Below are 17,297 nucleotides of genomic sequence, written 5' to 3'. Positions count from 1 at the left end.
CACCACCGGGCGGCGCGCCGCCACCAGCCTCGTCATCCCCGGCCGCGGCCGCCAGCGCCACGCCGGCAGCGGCCTTGGGCGCCGGCACTGCCGGCACTGCCGCCGCCGGCGGGCCGCGGTTGGCCCGGCCGCCAGCACCCGGGCGGCTGGCACCGCCCTTGGGACCCTTGGCCACACGCGCCAGGATCGCCAGTCGGTCCACGAAGGTGCACCACAGCCGCTTGGGACCCCACCCGAGGCAGAACGTCGGCGTGTCCGCGGGCACCGCTGACTCCGGCGCCAGCTCGATGTGCACACAGTCACCCTGCTCGACCGCCGTGTGGAAGCGGTAGTCCACGTCCACCTCCACCTGTCGAACCTCCATGCCGAATTCCGCCATCAGTTTGATCACCAGTGCAGGCTCCCGGCCCATGCCGGCGAGCAGGCCAGACACCTTCAGCCAGCGGACGTGCTTCCCACCCGCGGCCGGGGCAGCGGTAAACGCATCCCGCACCTCCCACTGCAGGCTGGGCACGCCGTCGACCGCCAGCGTCTGCAAGCGGCTGTTGGCGTCCAGCCGCTCGAGGAGCGCCGGGCGGGTGGCGCGTGCTATGGCGAAGTCCGTGCGAACACGGACGCCGCCGGGGTCATTGTGGAGCGGGATGCCGCCGAGCCGGTAAGGCGCGGCAACGGCCGCGGCTTCCGCCGCCGCCTCCAGGTCGTCCCAAACGACCCCGTAGAACGTTCTTACGATATCGAACCTCTTCTTAATACAGAGCGCCCGCTGAGTGGCCTCCACAGCATCCGGCGGCACAACCGTGGAAGCCTGGAGGAAGACCATCGGCGGCCGCCCCTTACGTATCCAGTCATTGTATTCTGATTTGAACGCGATGGTCTGCACCGGCGTGCCGGCGCGAGGCCCGGCGCGCGCGGACGTGCGCATTTACCAAACTTAGCGGTGCGAAGTGCAAGGGAATTGTCTGAACCAGGTCTAAACCAATCTGTCGCCGTAGCTCCTGTTTATGCTTTTTGTATTTTTACCTTATGGATGCGAATTACAATTGAAGGGACAGGCCGACAAGCGGGGGCACACCGTACCCACGCCGCGAGGGACCGTCTCCGGCCCAGAGAGAAACACCCACCCCCTGGTTGACTGCCGACCTTCATAGCGGTACGCGCATGAGTCGAAGCCAAGCCGAAGCCCGCCAAAGCCCCACCGCCACGTAACACCCCTCATCACTTTTAGGTCTTTTGGCGGCAGCACCAACGCAAAACAAGGCACGACAGGCCAGTGGTCTGCCGACAGCCCCATCAAACGCAAGCACCACACAAATATCACGTCCGAAGACGATGGCTGGCGTCAGAGACGCGCAATGTCTTGGCCCGAAGGCCCATGTCTGATAGTCTGTGCCGAGGCACAACTGGAACCGGAAGCCAAGCCGAAACACCACCAAGCCACAGCACACCACAGCCCCTTACGATGAAAACTAGGGTTACAATTCCGACTGAGTCGGCGACCCCGGGTCAGCGCCGAAAAGATGTTTAATCAAATTCAGCGCAGAGCCGGCGAGATAGTGCCGCCTGAAGAGATGTCTAGGTAGCTATTCGCAGCCCCCAGGTTCACGGCTCAAAAGATTTAGCAGAATGCGCACAGGGAAAAAAGGCGCGAGACGGGGTGTCTGAATACCGCGTCATTACTCGGCAGACCTACTGCGCTGTCATCATTGTATCATATAAGCCCTAAATTCATTGACGCGAGCAGGGAAATATGCACAGGGAAAAAAGGTGCAACATGGGGTCTCTTGTTTCTGCAGCTTTGCCCTGATCAGATACAATACTAGATGCATGATGACATGAAAGGCACAATCCTTCAATGGGGCAGCGCTAGCTCGCTTGCGGGGCAAGCGCTTTGCAAGCGCTGCATGGGCACACGATAGCCCTGCAAAGTAGTCGCGTTACACCATATAATATATATAAGCAATTTTACAGCGAAGAACGCACGCAGAAGGAGGCTGATCAGCGACATGAATAAGGGACAGTTGCTTTGGCCCCTACATATCAACGGCAAATCAGTGCACAACAACATAATCACTTAGCAATTCACGGGGCGACATGACGGATACGGCTACGACCCGCCGACAACCGCTTCGTCGCTGGTCTCCGGTCGCCTGTGTCGGACCCGTTCCGACCCCACTCACCCCCGCGGCACACCTCGCCTGTCACCTCCCTCGTCACCTTTCCTGGCCAGAACCGCGTTGTTGCCGGCGGCAACCTGCCGCCTGAAGACGTTGCCAGATAGCTTTCACGGCCACCAAGGTTCAGGGCTCAAAGGCATCAGATTTATGCTGCATAATTAATGCTCGCTTCCCCCCGCGCCCCCCCCCCCCGCCCCTGCACGGCGCATTCCGTGCCCAAGCTGCACTCCCGCTTCTGAACGTGCTGGACCCGCCACCTGTCATGATGGCTGATTACAAAGGCAAAAACAGCATCACCGGGACCGAGATAGTTTCTATTTTAGATGGCTCATAAAAAGCCGCGTTGGCGCCCGTGTACGGTAGGTTGAGCCTGTAGCAAGCACCGAAGGAGACCGGGTAAGCTCTTGTCCATGAGTATAACAGCCCTGCCTATGGCCGAAGCTTTGTCCCATACCGGCCTGTCCCTGACCCGTTCCCCAGGCATCTCCCGAAATGCCGACATGCCGCTCCCCAAACTGCCCCAAACTATGCACGTGTGCTGAGTCTGGGGTATACCTACGCACACATCGTTGAGCTGCACCCTTTGCGCCGCGTGCTGCAGGACAGAAGCGCTAGGAACAAAACTTGGCACGAACCTGTGCAAAACCTCTTGGGACCCCCGACCGACCGACACCGGCCACTTTGAGGGGTCATAACTTTGCACCCAGAAACCCATTTTCGATTTTGAAAGCGGATTCGATGATTTTCTCGTTGAGTTCTATCCATTTGAAGTATGGGGTCTGTTTTGGAAGATTCGACCCCCCTGGGGGGCGCGCTTCTACGGAGTGTAGGCATTTTGGCGCAGTTTGGCGGTATCTTACGACGTTTTGGGGGTTTGCGGGCTAGACCCATAGGGAAATTTCCAGGGCGTAGATGCCGCGGGAGGTCATCTACGCTCTGTAGACGCCGCAGGCCTGAGGGCATCTACAAGATACCGGCACTGATTTCCACCCTCCTGTAGGTTAACACTCACCTCCCTGCCACCTACTTGACCAGGACAAGCTCCTTCTTGTTCTCTACAGACTACAGCTAGACACTGGGACTGAACCTACAACAGGCTGCCAAGGCGGCTCATGATGGCTAGCGTCAGCAAAGGACTGCCCGGACAGCCTTCGCAAAAAGCTACGGCCGGATCCTCACCTAATCCCCACCATTCTTTTGGACCCCGATACCCCGCCTGCACCCAGCAGAGGACACAACACAAACTCCCCATCCTCGAAAATGGCTGCTGCGTGTCACGGGAGATTCGCTCCCTTGTCAACCTAGGTGACAATCCTCTTGTTACACTGTGCAACAACAACCCCGCCCCAACAAAGTCCACATCCTTGAAATTGGCTACTGTGCCCGCACAGCCACAGCCTGCGCCAAGGCCAAGCAACATAATAAGCTCGCCCGCCTCCTATGCAGGGCAGGATGGGACGTCAAATACACCAAGCAAGAGGCCATTAGCCTGGGTTTTGCTGGCTCTATACGAGCCGACCTCCCCACGCTGCTACACAAACTAGGCGTCCGCTCTGCGGCTGCCTCTGCCTGCTGCATTACACTCCACGACCTTGCCGTTTCCGCCCTCAACGACATTGTCCGTACAACGCCGTCCGACCAAACGAGGGCAGCCCCTCAACACATCGAAAGCCGGGTAAACCGGCGCCCACCTAGAGCCTAGTGCTCACCATACATGCTCTTGGTAGCAGGCGGGTAATGGGGAATAAAGCCCCCTCACCCCGTCAGCTCCCCTAATCCGCGCCCGTACTTATCCAGCATAGGACAAGCGCCTACGCCAGAACGCGCGCCACCCGAGCAACGGGCACATTTGCGCTGCGGACGCGCAGCCAGCTGCCTCGCACTGCTGCACCGTTGCCCCCATGGCCACTGCCACCAGCAGCCAGCATGCAGGAGCCAGGGCGCACGTGCCTGGCCACGTGCGACAGCTGAGCGGTGTGATGAGGGATGCTGCCGTGCCGCCAGAGCTGCGGTGGCGCTGCAGCGGGCCCGCCCCATACAGAGGCCGGGCCAACGAGAGGCAAGGCTGCACGTGCTTGCTTGGATGGCACAGCCCTGGCCATCACCTGCCATCGGCGTGCAGCGGTAGTCACAGTCGCCACCGCTGAGTCCATATGCACGCCTGCCTCTGTGGAGGCCGCCCCCGGGTGCTGCATCAGTAGCCGCCTGAACGCCTGCATGCCAGCAACAGGGGCGGTTTGTGTGCCCCTCCGCACCCCTACCAAGAAGCTCTAGGCTGATGATGGTGGATGATACCAGTGTGTCCTGCGAGCCCCCTACAGGGCGTGGCTTCCCCGTGGGAATCCGGGTAAAATGCACCTCAAACCCAGGCCAAGCCTGACTAGCCCCAGACACTCGACCCCGCGAAGAATGGCTGTTAAAGTGGTTTCAAGATGAGAGGCCTGCAGTTGAATTATCCACAACCACAAATACGCCGGAGCCCGCTGCCGCTCCATTGGTGCAAGCGCTAGCTGGCCATGCCCTATCCATCTGTACTACGGCTACACACCTGCTCACTTGCCACACACACACACACACACACACACACACACACACACACACACACACACACACACACACACACACACACACACACACACACACACACACACACACACACACACACACACACACACACACACACACACACACATACACACACACACATGCCCGCCCGCCCACCTGCTCGCACACCGCCAGGTCGCCGCCGCTGTCCAGCCAGATCGCGCCCAGTGCCGCCTCCACCACATCAGCCAGCACCTTGGGCGCGCGAGGGGCAGCGACGGCGCTACTGCTGCTGCTGCTACTGCTGCTGCTGCCGCTATCAGTACCATCGATGCTGCTACTGCTGCTGCCGCTGCTGGCCATGCCCTTGTGGCTGCCGTCGCCCCCACCGCTGCTGCTGCCACGTCCGGTCCGACTCCAGGGCGTGTACTGCCACTCACCCTCCCCAGTACCGCCGCCCTCGACCTCCAGCCACGCGCTTTGCAGCAGCGTCGCGACCCGCAGGTCTCTCGCCGCCATCGCCTCCTTCCACATTTCAGCCCTAATCAGAGGGCCACCGCCGCCTGTTGCCGCCGCATCTGCACGGCCACTGGTGGTGTCGTACGACATTAGCAGTGCAACGCCGTACTCCTCGATGGCGAGCTGCAGCTGCCGGTGTCGCACCCGCAGCGCTGTGCTGAGGCGGCTGCCCAGGCAACAGGCGGCCAGTGTGTCATTGCGCACCAGCATCTCGCGGGTCATGCTCATGTCGCGGGGACTGCCGCCCAGGCTATGAGGAGAAAGGAAGGTGGCAGTGGCAATTGAGTGTGAGTGGATGAGGGGAGCTCCATACCGCAATGCACAGGGTGTTCGTGCGGCAGATAGGCCAGGACTGTTGGAAAGGCAAGGATCCGGGAAAGGCATGGGCATGCGCCGACGGGCAATCGATAGGCAAACCCCGCACGCTTTCAGATGCTGCTCGCCTGACGGCCCCGGAGTTTGTAGATCCTAGTTGCTCTACTGAGCCCCTGCGGCCCGTCCTGACCTGTAAGCCCACAGCGACGCCAGCAGCCCCACCACTGCGTCACCCAGGAATTCGAGCAGCTGGTAGTGCCCACCACTGCCGCCACCGCTTCCTGCGCCTGCATCCAACCCTTTCCCTGAACTTGACACAGGAGGCACGGGCCAGCTCACGTGCGTGAGAGCGCACAACGCTAGCGCAGGGTCATGAAATTGGTATCCCGTCGCCGCCGCCAATGCCCCCACTGCAGCCCGGCCCGCTTCGCCGCCAACATCGGGTACCCCCTGCACAGCGCCTTCGCCGGCGCCGCCCTGCCCCTCGGCGTGCAGGCGCTGCAGCACCGCCGGCGCGGCCCCAGGCAGCACCCCCAGACCGCAGCAGAAGCGCAACGCGGCGTCCAGGCGGGCGTGCACGTCACCGCTATTGCTGCTGGGGTCGGTGACGCCCGTGTGACCGCTGGCAGGCGCGCAGGTCTGGCGCAGTGCCGCCACGAGGGCGGCCAGAGCACTGCCGTCCTGACATGGAGCCCCTGGCACTGGATTGGTGGCAGAGACAGGGACAAGCACTGGGGCTGAGGCCGAGCCCGGTGAGGTGGCCTGCGCGTCATTGCTGTTGCTGCTGCTGCCAGCAGTCGGCACGCCGGGCGCCAGGTGGCAGCCCACCAGCGCTTCCACGCAGTCGGCCAGGCGCTTGCCGCGCACCTCCTGCATGGGCGGGGGTACCACTAACAATCAGGTTCGCATGAAGTATAGAAACACATCGGCTTGATCTGGAGCCCATACCGTGTTGGACCTGGAAGGAGTGGATGCGGACCCGGCAAAGCGTAGCCCAACGCGAGACCGGGAGCGCACCGGCAATGACTCACCTGTGCTCGCGCCGCCTCCTCGCCTGTGTTCCAGTGGCGGCCTCGCAGCACGCGCTCCATGTCGTAGGGCAGGGCGCGCATGTGGTGCTGCAGCCCCGCCTCCAGCGCCCTGCCGTACAGCGCCTCATTGGCCACCAGCTGGTCCCGCTTGTACGACATGACGCCCTCGTGGCTCACAGGCACATCCCTGCGGTGGCAAGGTGGTGCCGGATGCGGCACCGTGTTCGTGGTAAATTGAAAACAAGACGTCCAGCCACGGCACGCATCAGTCCAGCTTCCGTGGTGCCTGGCCGTGGGTTGCATCCACGGCATAGCTTGGGCAAGGCACGCTCGCACAACGCCCATCACCGAGGGCCGTACAAACGACTTCAAATGTAAGACAGGACAGATGCAGCAGGCACACGTAAAATCCAAGCCCGGCCCTCTCACCTCTCTGTGCCGTAGACGTACAGCGTGGCCAGGTACTTGAGCACGGCGTCACCCAGGGTCTCCAGCCGCTCGCAGTCGAATGCGGGGTCGGCGGCGGCGCGAGCGGTGAGCGCAGTCAGCGCAAGCAGAACCGCCGCCTGCTGCGGCGTGGCTGCGGCAGTTGTGGCGGTTGACGTGGAAGGAGCGGTCGTGGGCACGGGAATTGCGAGCACAGGGTTACCGGATGCTGCAGCTGTAGCTGCGGGACGGAGAAACCTGTAATCACGCATGTGGGTGGCATTGCGGTAAGGGAGGCGTACAGGCCCATGTATGCGTCAGGCAGCATCGGCAGGCTAAGGGCCCTGGGTAGCTCCCATCTAAGCTCGCTCTCTTGGCCGCTCCTTACGTTCCCCTATAACCATCCATACTGCTACTTCTTGCGCAGCTCTCAGTTGATTAATGCGCACGCCACGTACCCGGCCGGCCTCAGGAGCTCCTCCTCCGCCTCCGCCGCCACCAGCAGCCCCTCCAGCCGGTGCACCAGGCTGACCGTGCGGTGCAGCGCCCGCCAGCAGCGCACAGACAGCGGCGCCACCGCCAGCGCCTGAGGCAGCATCGATATCACTGCTGCCGCTTCACGGCTGCCATCCTCAGCGCCGTGGTGCGAGTGTGGATGGTGTTCGGGCTGCGGCGGTGCAAGCAGCACATTGGAGGCGGTGCGGGTGGCTGTGCCTGCATCCACCAGCACCTGCGGCTGATCCGGCAGGAGGCAGGAAGGGTCGACACCCCAGCGCCTGAAGGGCAAGGCATGAGACCAAGCATTGGGTACAAGGCCGGGGAGCGATGTGGCACACAGCAGCAGTCATTGGCATTATGGCAACACAATCGTGGAAAGTAGCATTGGCGTGTTGGCGGTCAGCAGCTGATAGATGCCGGTAGGCATCCGATAGGCCATGTTGCTCATTCACACAGGTACCTTTGGTGTACCTAGGCTATCTATCGCCCAGCACCATTCCAGAACATACGCGGATGCAGCACTTACTCAACAAGCCGCGCCGCATCTTGCGCAGCCTTCCGGCTGCCGGTCCCGGCCTCATCATGCTCGGCCACGGCTGTCAGCCCCCGCAGTGCGTGCAATGTGGCACCCGTCTGTGTGATGAGCAGCCCGCCACTGCCCCGCAGAGCCTCCCGCACAGCCGCCGTCAGCAGCTCCACGTGCTGACCTCCAGGTGCCGCTGCCTGCCGATGGCCGTGCAGCCCGACACTGCCGACGTCCGCTCCGGTGGCTGCGGCGGGAAGGAGCTGCTGCCGCTGCTGCTGGTGGCCTTGTGCAGGCTGCTGGGCCAGAGGGCGCAGGGCCGGCAGCTGGGGGCACAGAGCCTGCAGCGGCACCGGGCCCGCCGCCAGACGCGCAAGGAAGCCCCAGTCTACTGCACCGGCCGCCGCAGCTTCGGTACCGGCAGTCTGCGAGGACGCAGCCTGAGTCTGCTCTGACAATGGAGCGACTAGCCACCACCAGTGGCCAGATGCCGGTAGCTGAGCGGCGGTGGCAGGCTCACCTGCGGTGCTGTTCATGCGGTCCGGCACATTATTGACGGCTTCGTGCACATAGGCTGCACTCGTCTTGATGCCCGCAGCCGCCAGGGCCCTCCGCAGCGCTGCCAGGCCCGGACCCAGTCGCTCCGACCAGGCCGCCAGCGCGGGGCTGCCCGGAACCGGCCCTGCTGAGGCGGGCCCAGGTGCCGCAACCGGCTTGTCCGCGGTTGCGCTACTGCTGGTCGCCACCGGCTGTGCCCCCCGTGTGATTAGCAGCGACTCCATGACGCCGCCCGCCGTCTCCAGCGCCGCCAGCTGAGCCGCACTGAGCCGCAGCGGGCCCAGGTACTCCAGGCGCACAGCCACCGGGGCCGGCTGCTGCCCTTGAGGGCCTGCAGATCACCCCGGTACCAGGTAGGGAAAGGGCTTGACCAGGTTCGTTGCTGCAACAAAGGATCGCGCACGCAACGGTCCGATATCTATGCACCCGGGATCCCGGTCAACATCTATCAGCATACTCTTGCTGGCTGGACCACTCCAATGTATGCACACTATCTAGCCCACTGTGGTGCCCACCGTCAGCCGCCTCGCTGTCGTCCTCGGGCGGCAGGTAGGCAGTGAAGGGCGGCAGGTCGCAAGGCAGACGCCGGTGCAACACTACCCCGAAGCGATGGCGGGTGCGGCCCGTAGCTGCAGCAGCAGTGGCGGCGCCTCCACCACCTGTGCTGGCGAATGGCGTTGTGCAGCTAAAGGCGTACAGGTGCAGGAGGCCCACCAGCTCCCCGCGCACATGGCTGCTGGCCGGCGGTCCACCTGCCGGCCCAGCCGCGTCTGCCGCCGGTGCAGCATGAGGTGCAGCGGGCAGCAGCGCGGCGGGCAGCAGCGCGGCGGGCAGCAGCGCGGCGGGCTGCAGCGCGGCGGGCAGCCGGTGTGACAGCGCCACACGCGGCAGGGCCTTGTGCTCCACTGCAGCAAGAATGTGCATTACTACGCGTCACGCCAGTACATGGTCGGTTGCGCATACGTGATCCCTAGAGGACAAATGAACAGAGCGGCAGATAAGGCGTTGGTCTATCTGCCGCGTCCACAATCTCTCCGGCCACAGCAGCACTGGCATCACAACCAATGAAGGCCTCCCCCTAGAGCAACCACTCACGCAGGTCTTGCTGCTGCGCCTCGCGCATGCGGCCCCGCCGAGTGAACCTGGGCAGCAGGTGCTCGTCCAGCGCACCCAGCTCGTACAGCCGCCGTACAGTGGCCATGCAGGCGTGCTGGGGGGTGGCACGACAGCGGTGATGGTGTATGGTTTGTGAGCTACTTCGGCGTTGCGATATGCAAAATGGCAAAAGACATGCTCATGTTCAGCACAACACCGTTTGCAGGGCGGATGACGACGCATAAGCTGCATCCATACGCCATGTGCCACCAGCAGCAGCACCACCAACACCAACACCAACACCAACACCAACACCAACACCACCAGCTTGCCCACCTGCCGCGCGTCGCCCTTGTTGCTCTGCATCGGCCCCTCCACGACGCCCAATGGGCTGTTGGCCGGCATGTGCACAGTCGCCACAAACGCCTTTCGGCGGGTCAGAGGGCTCTCGTACTCCTGGTACGAGTAGTACGGCTGCAGCAGCACATCACTGCACGCACAGCAGGGTAGATAGGCGCCGAAACGCGCGAGGGGGGCATACGGTATATCATGGTGAACTTTATTTATTCGGCCACATGGGACCAGCCGCTTGTATGGGTAGCGTTCACAAGTTGTTAATCCGCGATTGCTTCATGGGGTGGCAGTAGTGCTGGGGCATGCCTAGCTACCTGCAGCGCAGCAGTGGCACCACTGCCGCACACGTGCGAACTCACCCCGAATTGCCCGGCAGTGTGCGGCAGTAGGACTCGAGCAGGTTCTGCGCAAGGGGGCCGCACATGACCGCACCTGCACACACACCCGGCATTGCGTACGTATGTAGGTATGCATACATGGAACTGCAGGTAACCTGTCCCGAAACCCAGCTGGCGCCAGGCAGTGATGCTGAAACTGCTGTCTTTGCCAAGAACCCTACACCCCTCTGCTCTCCTCGTCTTCCAAAAACCCAATGCTGCACGCGCTCATGCCGTCCCCACACACCACGCCCCCTGCACGCCCTCATACACACACACACACACACACACACACACACACACACACACACACACACACACACACACACACACACACACACGCACCCGTGTGCGGCACTCTAAACAGGTTCTGCTGCAGCTCCTCCGTGACCACGTCCACGTCCTGGCTGAAGAACGGGTTGACGGGCGGATCCGTCTGCTGCCGCTGCTGCGCCTCACGCGCGGCCGCAGTGCTCAGCTTCAGCGCCTTAGCAACCATGTCGGCCTCTTCCCTACACGCATGTGCATGTGCAAGTGCACGTGAGTGCAGCCTGTCGCTTGGATAAATCTAGGTAAATCACTGGGCATGTGAGAGCACACTATAAGTATTGTCGTGTGAGCCAGCCATGTCACAGCAGCCCCTGCGAGGTAGCATACCGCAAACTGGAGCCGGCCTAGCCCAAATTTATATGAGCCGCTAGTCCATTAAACATTGGGTTCGGTTAGATTTGAGCTGGTATCTACAATAATCTCGCCCCCCCCCCACTACCACCACGCACCGCAACCATACATTACCTAGAGCGCTTAGCTATGGCCTGCTGCTGCCGGTCGTCGCGCGCAAACAGCAGGTAGCACGAGCCAGGGGCGCGTGCGCGGCCTGCGCACTGCACGAAGGGCGTGACGTGGTCGGGTGGGTCGACCATGATGACGGCGTTGCAGGTGCGGAAGTCCAGTCCCTCAGCGCCCACACTGGTGGAAATGAGCACGTTAAGCGCGCCCGAGCTGAAGGCGCGCCGCACACGCTCCTGCTTCTGTAGGGAGGCCAGGCGGTGCGCGGTGTGGTGCGCGGGGGCACGTAGGTGTTTGATAAGAAATTTGCCAGCCCTTCTTGCGCCCAAAATGCCATTAGCGTGCAATATTATGCTGTACACGCTTTGTGCACCCGCTTGCTTGCTTGATATTCATGATCTCTCCATCCAGCCACGTACATGTATGCATAGTTTACGTCATCACGCACACACATAAACTACACATACTACACACACACACACACACACACACACACGCATACACACACAAACACACACAAGACACGCACCCTGCCGTCCATGGCCAGGCTGCTGGCGCTGTGTCCTGCGCCCGTGTTGCCCATGAACACGGCGGGGCGGATGGCGCCGCCACGTGCGGCCGGCAGCTCCGTCAGCAGCCGGTGCAGCGCCACACAGGCCACCTGCAGCAGGCGTAGGTGGGTGCGGGGGCAGCAGCAGCAGCAGCGTCAAGTGGGCGAGCGAACGAATGGAGCATAAACGTTGCGTCGAGTATCTTGCTGGAATAGCTGGAATGTGCGCGCATCTCACTTTGCGCTGGCAGAAGACCATGGCCGACCAGCCGGAAGACACACTGACACCATCACCGCCGCTGTCTGCTGGGTGCCGCTGGGTGCTCAGAGCCAGGAGCGAGCGCACCACCCACTGCACCGCCGGAGTCACCAGCGGCACGCCGACGACAGCAGCCAGCGGAACCGCAGCCGTAGCGGCTGCCGCAGGCCTTGAAGGCAGGTCCTGGCCCAACACCTGCAATGGTGGTGCAGCAGGGAGACAGCGGATCGAAGCGATAGATTGTCGACAGGGAAGGGCACGCACCCGGCGACAATGCAAACGATTACCCCCAGCCGCGCACAATTCGAACCTGCTGCTGTAGCTTGTTGAGCGGCACCGCACGCAGCAGTAGCTCCGCCCACGGCTGGGCATCGCCACGGTCGCGAGCCGCGAGCGGGTGCAGCTGCGGGTGCAGTGGCCCTGGCGTCGCGGTGCTTTGGCCCGGGCAAAACACGGCCGCAAACCCTGCGAGGTGTTGTATCGCCGCCGAACATACCGTATACTAATCAGATAGTTGTCAGATCTCAAGAAAGAGTTAGTTGTGGACGTATTGCGGCTCCCTTAGAAACCCGCTAGCTACACAATACGAGGCCACAGCACTATTGGGTGCCAGGTGCAGGTGTCGTCTGCAATACAGTACTCCAGAGCCCAGAGTAGTGCCAGCAGTTCTGTCCATGCACTGGTCGGGACGATGAGCGGCCCGCGCACCTTGAAGCAACGCCGCCCCCGCCAGGTCTCCTTGTCCGCTGCCGGACCCTGCTGCCGACCCCGGCTCCCGCTCCCTCCAAACCAGCTCCGTCAGCACTACGGCCGCGGCCAGCATTGCCAACTGCACCGCCCGCGCCTCAATGGTCCAGCCGCCGCCACCCACCCCAGCCTCCGCTTGCTGCTGCTGCTGCTGCTGCTGCTCTGTCGGCGACGCCGTGGCCAGCACTGCCTCCCTCAGCGCTGGCGGCAGCATGACGGCCAGTCCGGACACCAGCAGTGCGGCGCGGTCGCGGTGGTCGGCGATGCTGCAGATGCGCGGTAAGTGCGCATGGACGTGGACGTGTGTTGTGAGTGTGGGAGGGACCCAACAGCCAGTGGGTGTGCGTGGCACAATGCGCACAGCGCTAAAACAAGTTAAAACGCAATGGGGCTGGTCAATGTATAGGGGCGCCACGAGGGGCACAGTTCTGGACGGATCACGCAGACTGTCCTGGCAACCCCCCCACACACACACACACACGCACACACACACACACACACACGCACACAAAGTAAGTAACTCCAGCGTCGTCTGGGCGGGCTTTCGTTTCGTGTTTTAACACACGCACACACACGCATGCACGCACGGACGCACGCATGCACGCACACAGACGCACGCACACGCACGCACACGCACACGCACACACGCACACGCACACGCACACGCACGCACGCATCGCATCGCACACACGCACGCAAGAACACACACACAGACACACACACACACACACACACACACAGACACAGCGTTCACCATCAGGTGAGCTCGACTACGACCAGCGGGCGGGAATCTGGGAATTAGGCGTGCTGGGTAAACGTTGTTTAGCGCGCCCAGGGTGCGGAGCATGGACGCACGCATACAGGTGCATATCGGGGTCAGGCCGAATGGTCGCCCGTGCGTGGGGTTCCAGGCTCATCGCGGGTAAGTATGACTACCTGGGTCACGACAGTCACGCGACGCTCGGTAAAAATGGTGGGTATCGGTAAGTAACTTCGGCGTCGTCTGGGCGGGCTTTCGTTTCGTTATTTAAACACACAGACACACACACACGCACGCACACACGACACATGCACGCAGGCACGCACGCACGCACGCACAGACACACACACACACACACACACACACACACACACACACACACACACACACGCACGCACGCACGCACGCGCGCGCGCACGCACGCACGCACACACTCACACACACACAACTGAGCACGGCGCCCCCCACCCCGCACGCCATTCCCACCTGGACGCCTCGCTTCCGTCACCCAGGCCGCCCTCCTCCAGCAGCTCGCCTATCTGGTATCCCCACAGGGTGGCCTCGTCCGCTTCGTCCCCCTCGTCCTCGCCCTCGCCGGCCGCACTGCTGCTGTGCTCCGCCGGCAAGTTGTCTCCCTCGTCTTCGCAGTCGCTGTCACTGCTGTCCACGTCCTCAGCAGCAGGTGGCACCGGACGTTGCTCGTTGTCGCGGCCCCGCCGCAAGCGCTTGCGCTGCTGCAGATGCGGCCATGCGCTACCCTCCTCGGAGTCAAGCAGCCGCAGCAGTGTGGCCGGCTGTGGGCAAACCAGGCGAGTGTACCTAGTCATGCATGAAAGTAGCCATGTACACATGGCGGTCCTATCTACAGCCTTGTCTGCTGGATCCGTGTCTACATACACAGGTGTGGACAGTATGCAATTGCCATCACCGCCCAGTCCACTGACGAGGAGGCACAGCACACCGACCTGCACTGCGTCTACCTCGTGCCCTGCCTTTTCAAACAACCGACCTGCGGTGGCGCAGCCGTGGGGCCGAACAGGTCTGCCGCCGCAACGGCCACGGCCGGCCACAGCCCCATCGAGCTCAGTGCGTCCTTGACCCCTGCGAGCTGTGAGCGCAGGTGCTCCAGGTGCTTGGTGCCGCACTGAGGGTCCTGCTCCCACCATCGCTGCGGTGTCTCCATGCCTCGAAGGAGCGGGCTGGTGTACCGGGGCGCTGCAGCGGGCAGGCGAAAGCCCAGCAGGGCAGGTGCGCGGCGGCGGCGCAAATGAGGCGAGCGAGTTATCCTGCAACTACTACCCACGCTGGGCTACTGATGGCTACTGATGGCTACAATGTCCTGTCGGCGAGCAATGCTCACTGGAGCTGTGCCAGGAGACTATAATGCCTGACAGCTCACCTCGCATCTCCGGGAGCGGCTCGCCGAGGGCGCAGCAGCGGCGGAAGGTCTGGTCCCGGCAGCGCGAGTACTCCACAGCCGCACTCACCAGCTCGATGGCGCCATCCAGCGCAGCCTGCAGGGTGGTTCAGATGGTTCAGGTGGTTAGCGAGGGCCTGGCGAGCGTGCATGTTGCAATCAATTATGTGGAGGCGCACGTGCACCCACCATGGGCTGCGCGGCGATGCACGAACCGCCGCCTGCATGCAAGGCCTCGCCCGCCTTGCGCATGTCAGCGGCGTCGCCAGACGCGACTGCGGCCGCGCACTCCGGCGGCAGGATACTTGCGGCAGCTGAGAACGTCCCGCTTGCTAGTCGCCGTTGCGGCGGCGCCACGGTCGCAGGCTGCTCCACCTCCTGCCGGTGTACCTCGACTCGAGGCTTAGCCATGAAGGTTTGCAGCTGTGCGCTGCACACAGACAGCGTTGAAACTCAAGAAGCGGCAGCGAGGTCACGAGGCGTCGGCAATGGGCTTGCTGCAATGCGGCAAGGCACACGTGCCTGCTGAGCATGACACCTCTAGCCCTATCCTGGTTGCTCGCTACAACTGCCCTCCCGACCATCTTTCCGGCACGCACGCACGTGTTGCTCGCCGCCACCATCTGGGCGCCCAGCAGCCGCATCAGCTCGTCCGCCTTGTGCGGCGAGGCGGTGAGACCCAGCAGCACAGGCCGCTGGTCGGGAGGCGTGAGGTGGCGCACAAACACCCGCAGCAACACTGTGGGAGGTACGCAAAGTGCAGCGGTGGCCGTGGGGGTTAGGGGCAGCGGGGGTGGAGGGGTGACAGTATGACACCCCGGTAACTCTGGGTGCCCTAGGGCATCTGCCAGCTGACCATCGTACAGCTAGATTCACATGCTCGGTAGTGGGGGCGTACAGGAGGCGGGCCTGGCCCACCTCCTCATCTCCCCCCACTCCCTTAATTCACACCACTTGCCTACGGCAGGGTGTCTCTATTTCTATTTCTATTTCTACAGCTAGATGGCTCCAGAATTTGTCATGTACACGGTACGCGACAGCGCAACGTGTACGAGCACATGCAAAACGAAGGTCTGCGTCGGGTTATCAATCACATGCATGCCCACACTCCCTGCCCTGTTACCTGCGTAGGGATGGTTTGCATTCGTGTGGTGGCATTCATCAAACACGATCATTCCCAGCTGCGGGATCTGCATGCAGCAGGGGGGCAGCAGGGCGCATGAGCTGGGAACACGGCGGGGGCTGCACGTACGCAATCAAGTCCAGAACCCAATCAATGACACACACATGCCTGCAATGCAGTCCCGGCAATTCGGGTTGGGCGCTTTTCCCCGATAGCCGAGTTTTAGCACCGGCAACTGTGAGGACGCGCTCATAGCCGTGATTCATCGCACCGTGATGAAGGCATGTGCGATGAGGCGGTTCAGGGCGTCCGGCGTGGCGCACAGCACATCCGCCTCCTGGTGCAGGCGCTGCCAGCCCGCCCGGTTGCGGGCGTCGCGGTTGTCTTCCCCCGTGTACACCACCACCCGCAGTCCCGCGGCGACCAACACCTCGGCTTGCTGCATGTGGCAATGGTTGCACGACGCACGCAGGTGCTGGTCAGTGAGGGTCAGTGGCAAAAAGAAAGCAGCGGCGTTCGCACACCGGCCTTGGGAGCAAACGAGCATCAACACGCTGAAATAAGCAATGGACTTATGTGCTGGACAACTGACAGCAGCCTTTCATGACCCCACTAGCCTCGGTCATGCAATCTCGACTCGGCCTTTGCCACCAGTCCGCCAGCACCGCCACACCTGTCGCACGAGTGGTACGGTTGGGGCCAGGAAGGCTGCTAGGCGGCCTGCCGCCACCAGTTCCCCATGAGCCTCAAGTATGCGCTCAACGGCAATGCGCGTCTTGCCCGTGCCTGAAGTACAAGTTACAGTGCGAGTGAAGTGTTATTGTAGGTTAAGGGGGATCGATTTGCTGACAGGGGCAGCAGTGCAGCCCTCCCTGCCACGGCGGGCGGCAGAGGACACGCCGGACTTCACCTTGACCTTTTTGCGCTCCTAAGTTTTGAGTTGGTATTATTTGAGTGAATGCACGTCCACACGTACCAGTTTCCGCGTAGATCACCGTCGAGGCGTGACGCCGCGCCATGCGCAGAAGCTCAGCTTGGTACTCGCGCAGCGGTGGCAGTGCGGTGCCCATGTTTGCTGAGTGCTTTCAATCCATCGTGAGTGGTGGAATGTACTGCAAAGGCCAGACGCTCGAAAGCTGCTTGAATGCGTTTGGCAACCCTAACCAACCGTGAAATTCACCGCAACATCATTCGACAGTCGCGGCTAATTGACTTGCCAGGCACCACTAGTGTTATAG

The 17,297-nt window shown here is 62.3% G+C and overlaps 2 protein-coding genes across 2 annotated transcripts; both read right to left on the bottom strand.

The window, feature by feature from the left end:
- Positions 1 to 1,460: 1,460 nt before the first annotated feature.
- On the bottom strand, positions 1,461 to 2,918 carry CHLRE_02g141004v5 (uncharacterized protein). Its single transcript, XM_043060055.1, has 2 exons — positions 2,810 to 2,918; positions 1,461 to 2,544 (listed from the first exon to the last, which is right to left on the bottom strand). Exons 1-2 carry the CDS (start codon positions 2,887 to 2,889, stop codon positions 2,448 to 2,450), a joined length of 177 nt encoding a protein of 58 aa, XP_042927824.1. The 5' UTR covers positions 2,890 to 2,918; the 3' UTR covers positions 1,461 to 2,447.
- A 138-nt stretch (positions 2,919 to 3,056) lies between these two features.
- Positions 3,057 to 17,208, bottom strand: CHLRE_02g141000v5 (uncharacterized protein). The gene is made up of 26 exons (XM_043060054.1): positions 17,036 to 17,208; positions 16,733 to 16,845; positions 16,331 to 16,498; positions 16,060 to 16,126; positions 15,540 to 15,675; positions 15,126 to 15,366; positions 14,919 to 15,033; positions 14,529 to 14,734; positions 14,006 to 14,313; positions 12,721 to 13,025; positions 12,323 to 12,477; positions 11,992 to 12,207; positions 11,733 to 11,864; positions 11,210 to 11,445; positions 10,760 to 10,926; positions 10,397 to 10,469; positions 10,020 to 10,173; positions 9,684 to 9,798; positions 9,104 to 9,493; positions 8,034 to 8,919; positions 7,468 to 7,785; positions 7,013 to 7,267; positions 6,584 to 6,770; positions 5,743 to 6,422; positions 4,896 to 5,487; positions 3,057 to 4,387 (listed from the first exon to the last, which is right to left on the bottom strand). The coding sequence occupies exons 1-26, from the start codon at positions 17,127 to 17,129 to the stop codon at positions 3,986 to 3,988; spliced, it is 6,711 nt and encodes a 2,236-aa protein (XP_042927823.1). The 5' UTR covers positions 17,130 to 17,208; the 3' UTR covers positions 3,057 to 3,985.
- Positions 17,209 to 17,297: the final 89 nt, after the last annotated feature.

The sequence above is a fragment of the Chlamydomonas reinhardtii genome, chromosome 2 (assembly GCF_000002595.2).
Source record: "Chlamydomonas reinhardtii strain CC-503 cw92 mt+ chromosome 2, whole genome shotgun sequence".
NCBI classification, from domain to species: Eukaryota; Viridiplantae; Chlorophyta; class Chlorophyceae; order Chlamydomonadales; family Chlamydomonadaceae; genus Chlamydomonas; species Chlamydomonas reinhardtii.
The sequence above is the reverse complement of the archived record's forward strand: the minus strand, read 5'-3'. Positions and strand labels throughout refer to the sequence as shown.

What these genes read in the sequence shown, in the direction of transcription:
- CHLRE_02g141004v5 (XM_043060055.1), bottom strand. Translation starts at nt 2,889, where the DNA reads ATGGGTTTCTGGGTGCAAAGTTATGACCCCTCAAAGTGGCCGGTGTCG. An exon ending in TCCCAAGAGGTTTTGCACAG is followed by an intron (nt 2,545 to 2,809) that starts GTTCGTGCCAAG and finishes TGCTTGCTACAG; the next exon opens with GCTCAACCTACCGTACACGG.
- CHLRE_02g141000v5 (XM_043060054.1), bottom strand. Translation starts at nt 17,129, where the DNA reads ATGGGCACCGCACTGCCACCGCTGCGCGAGTACCAAGCTGAGCTTCTG. An exon ending in AGGAGGCGGCGCGAGCACAG is followed by an intron (nt 6,423 to 6,583) that starts GTGAGTCATTGC and finishes CCGCCCATGCAG; the next exon opens with GAGGTGCGCGGCAAGCGCCT. An exon ending in GCGTCGCTGTGGGCTTACAG is followed by an intron (nt 5,488 to 5,742) that starts GTCAGGACGGGC and finishes TTCTCCTCATAG; the next exon opens with CCTGGGCGGCAGTCCCCGCG.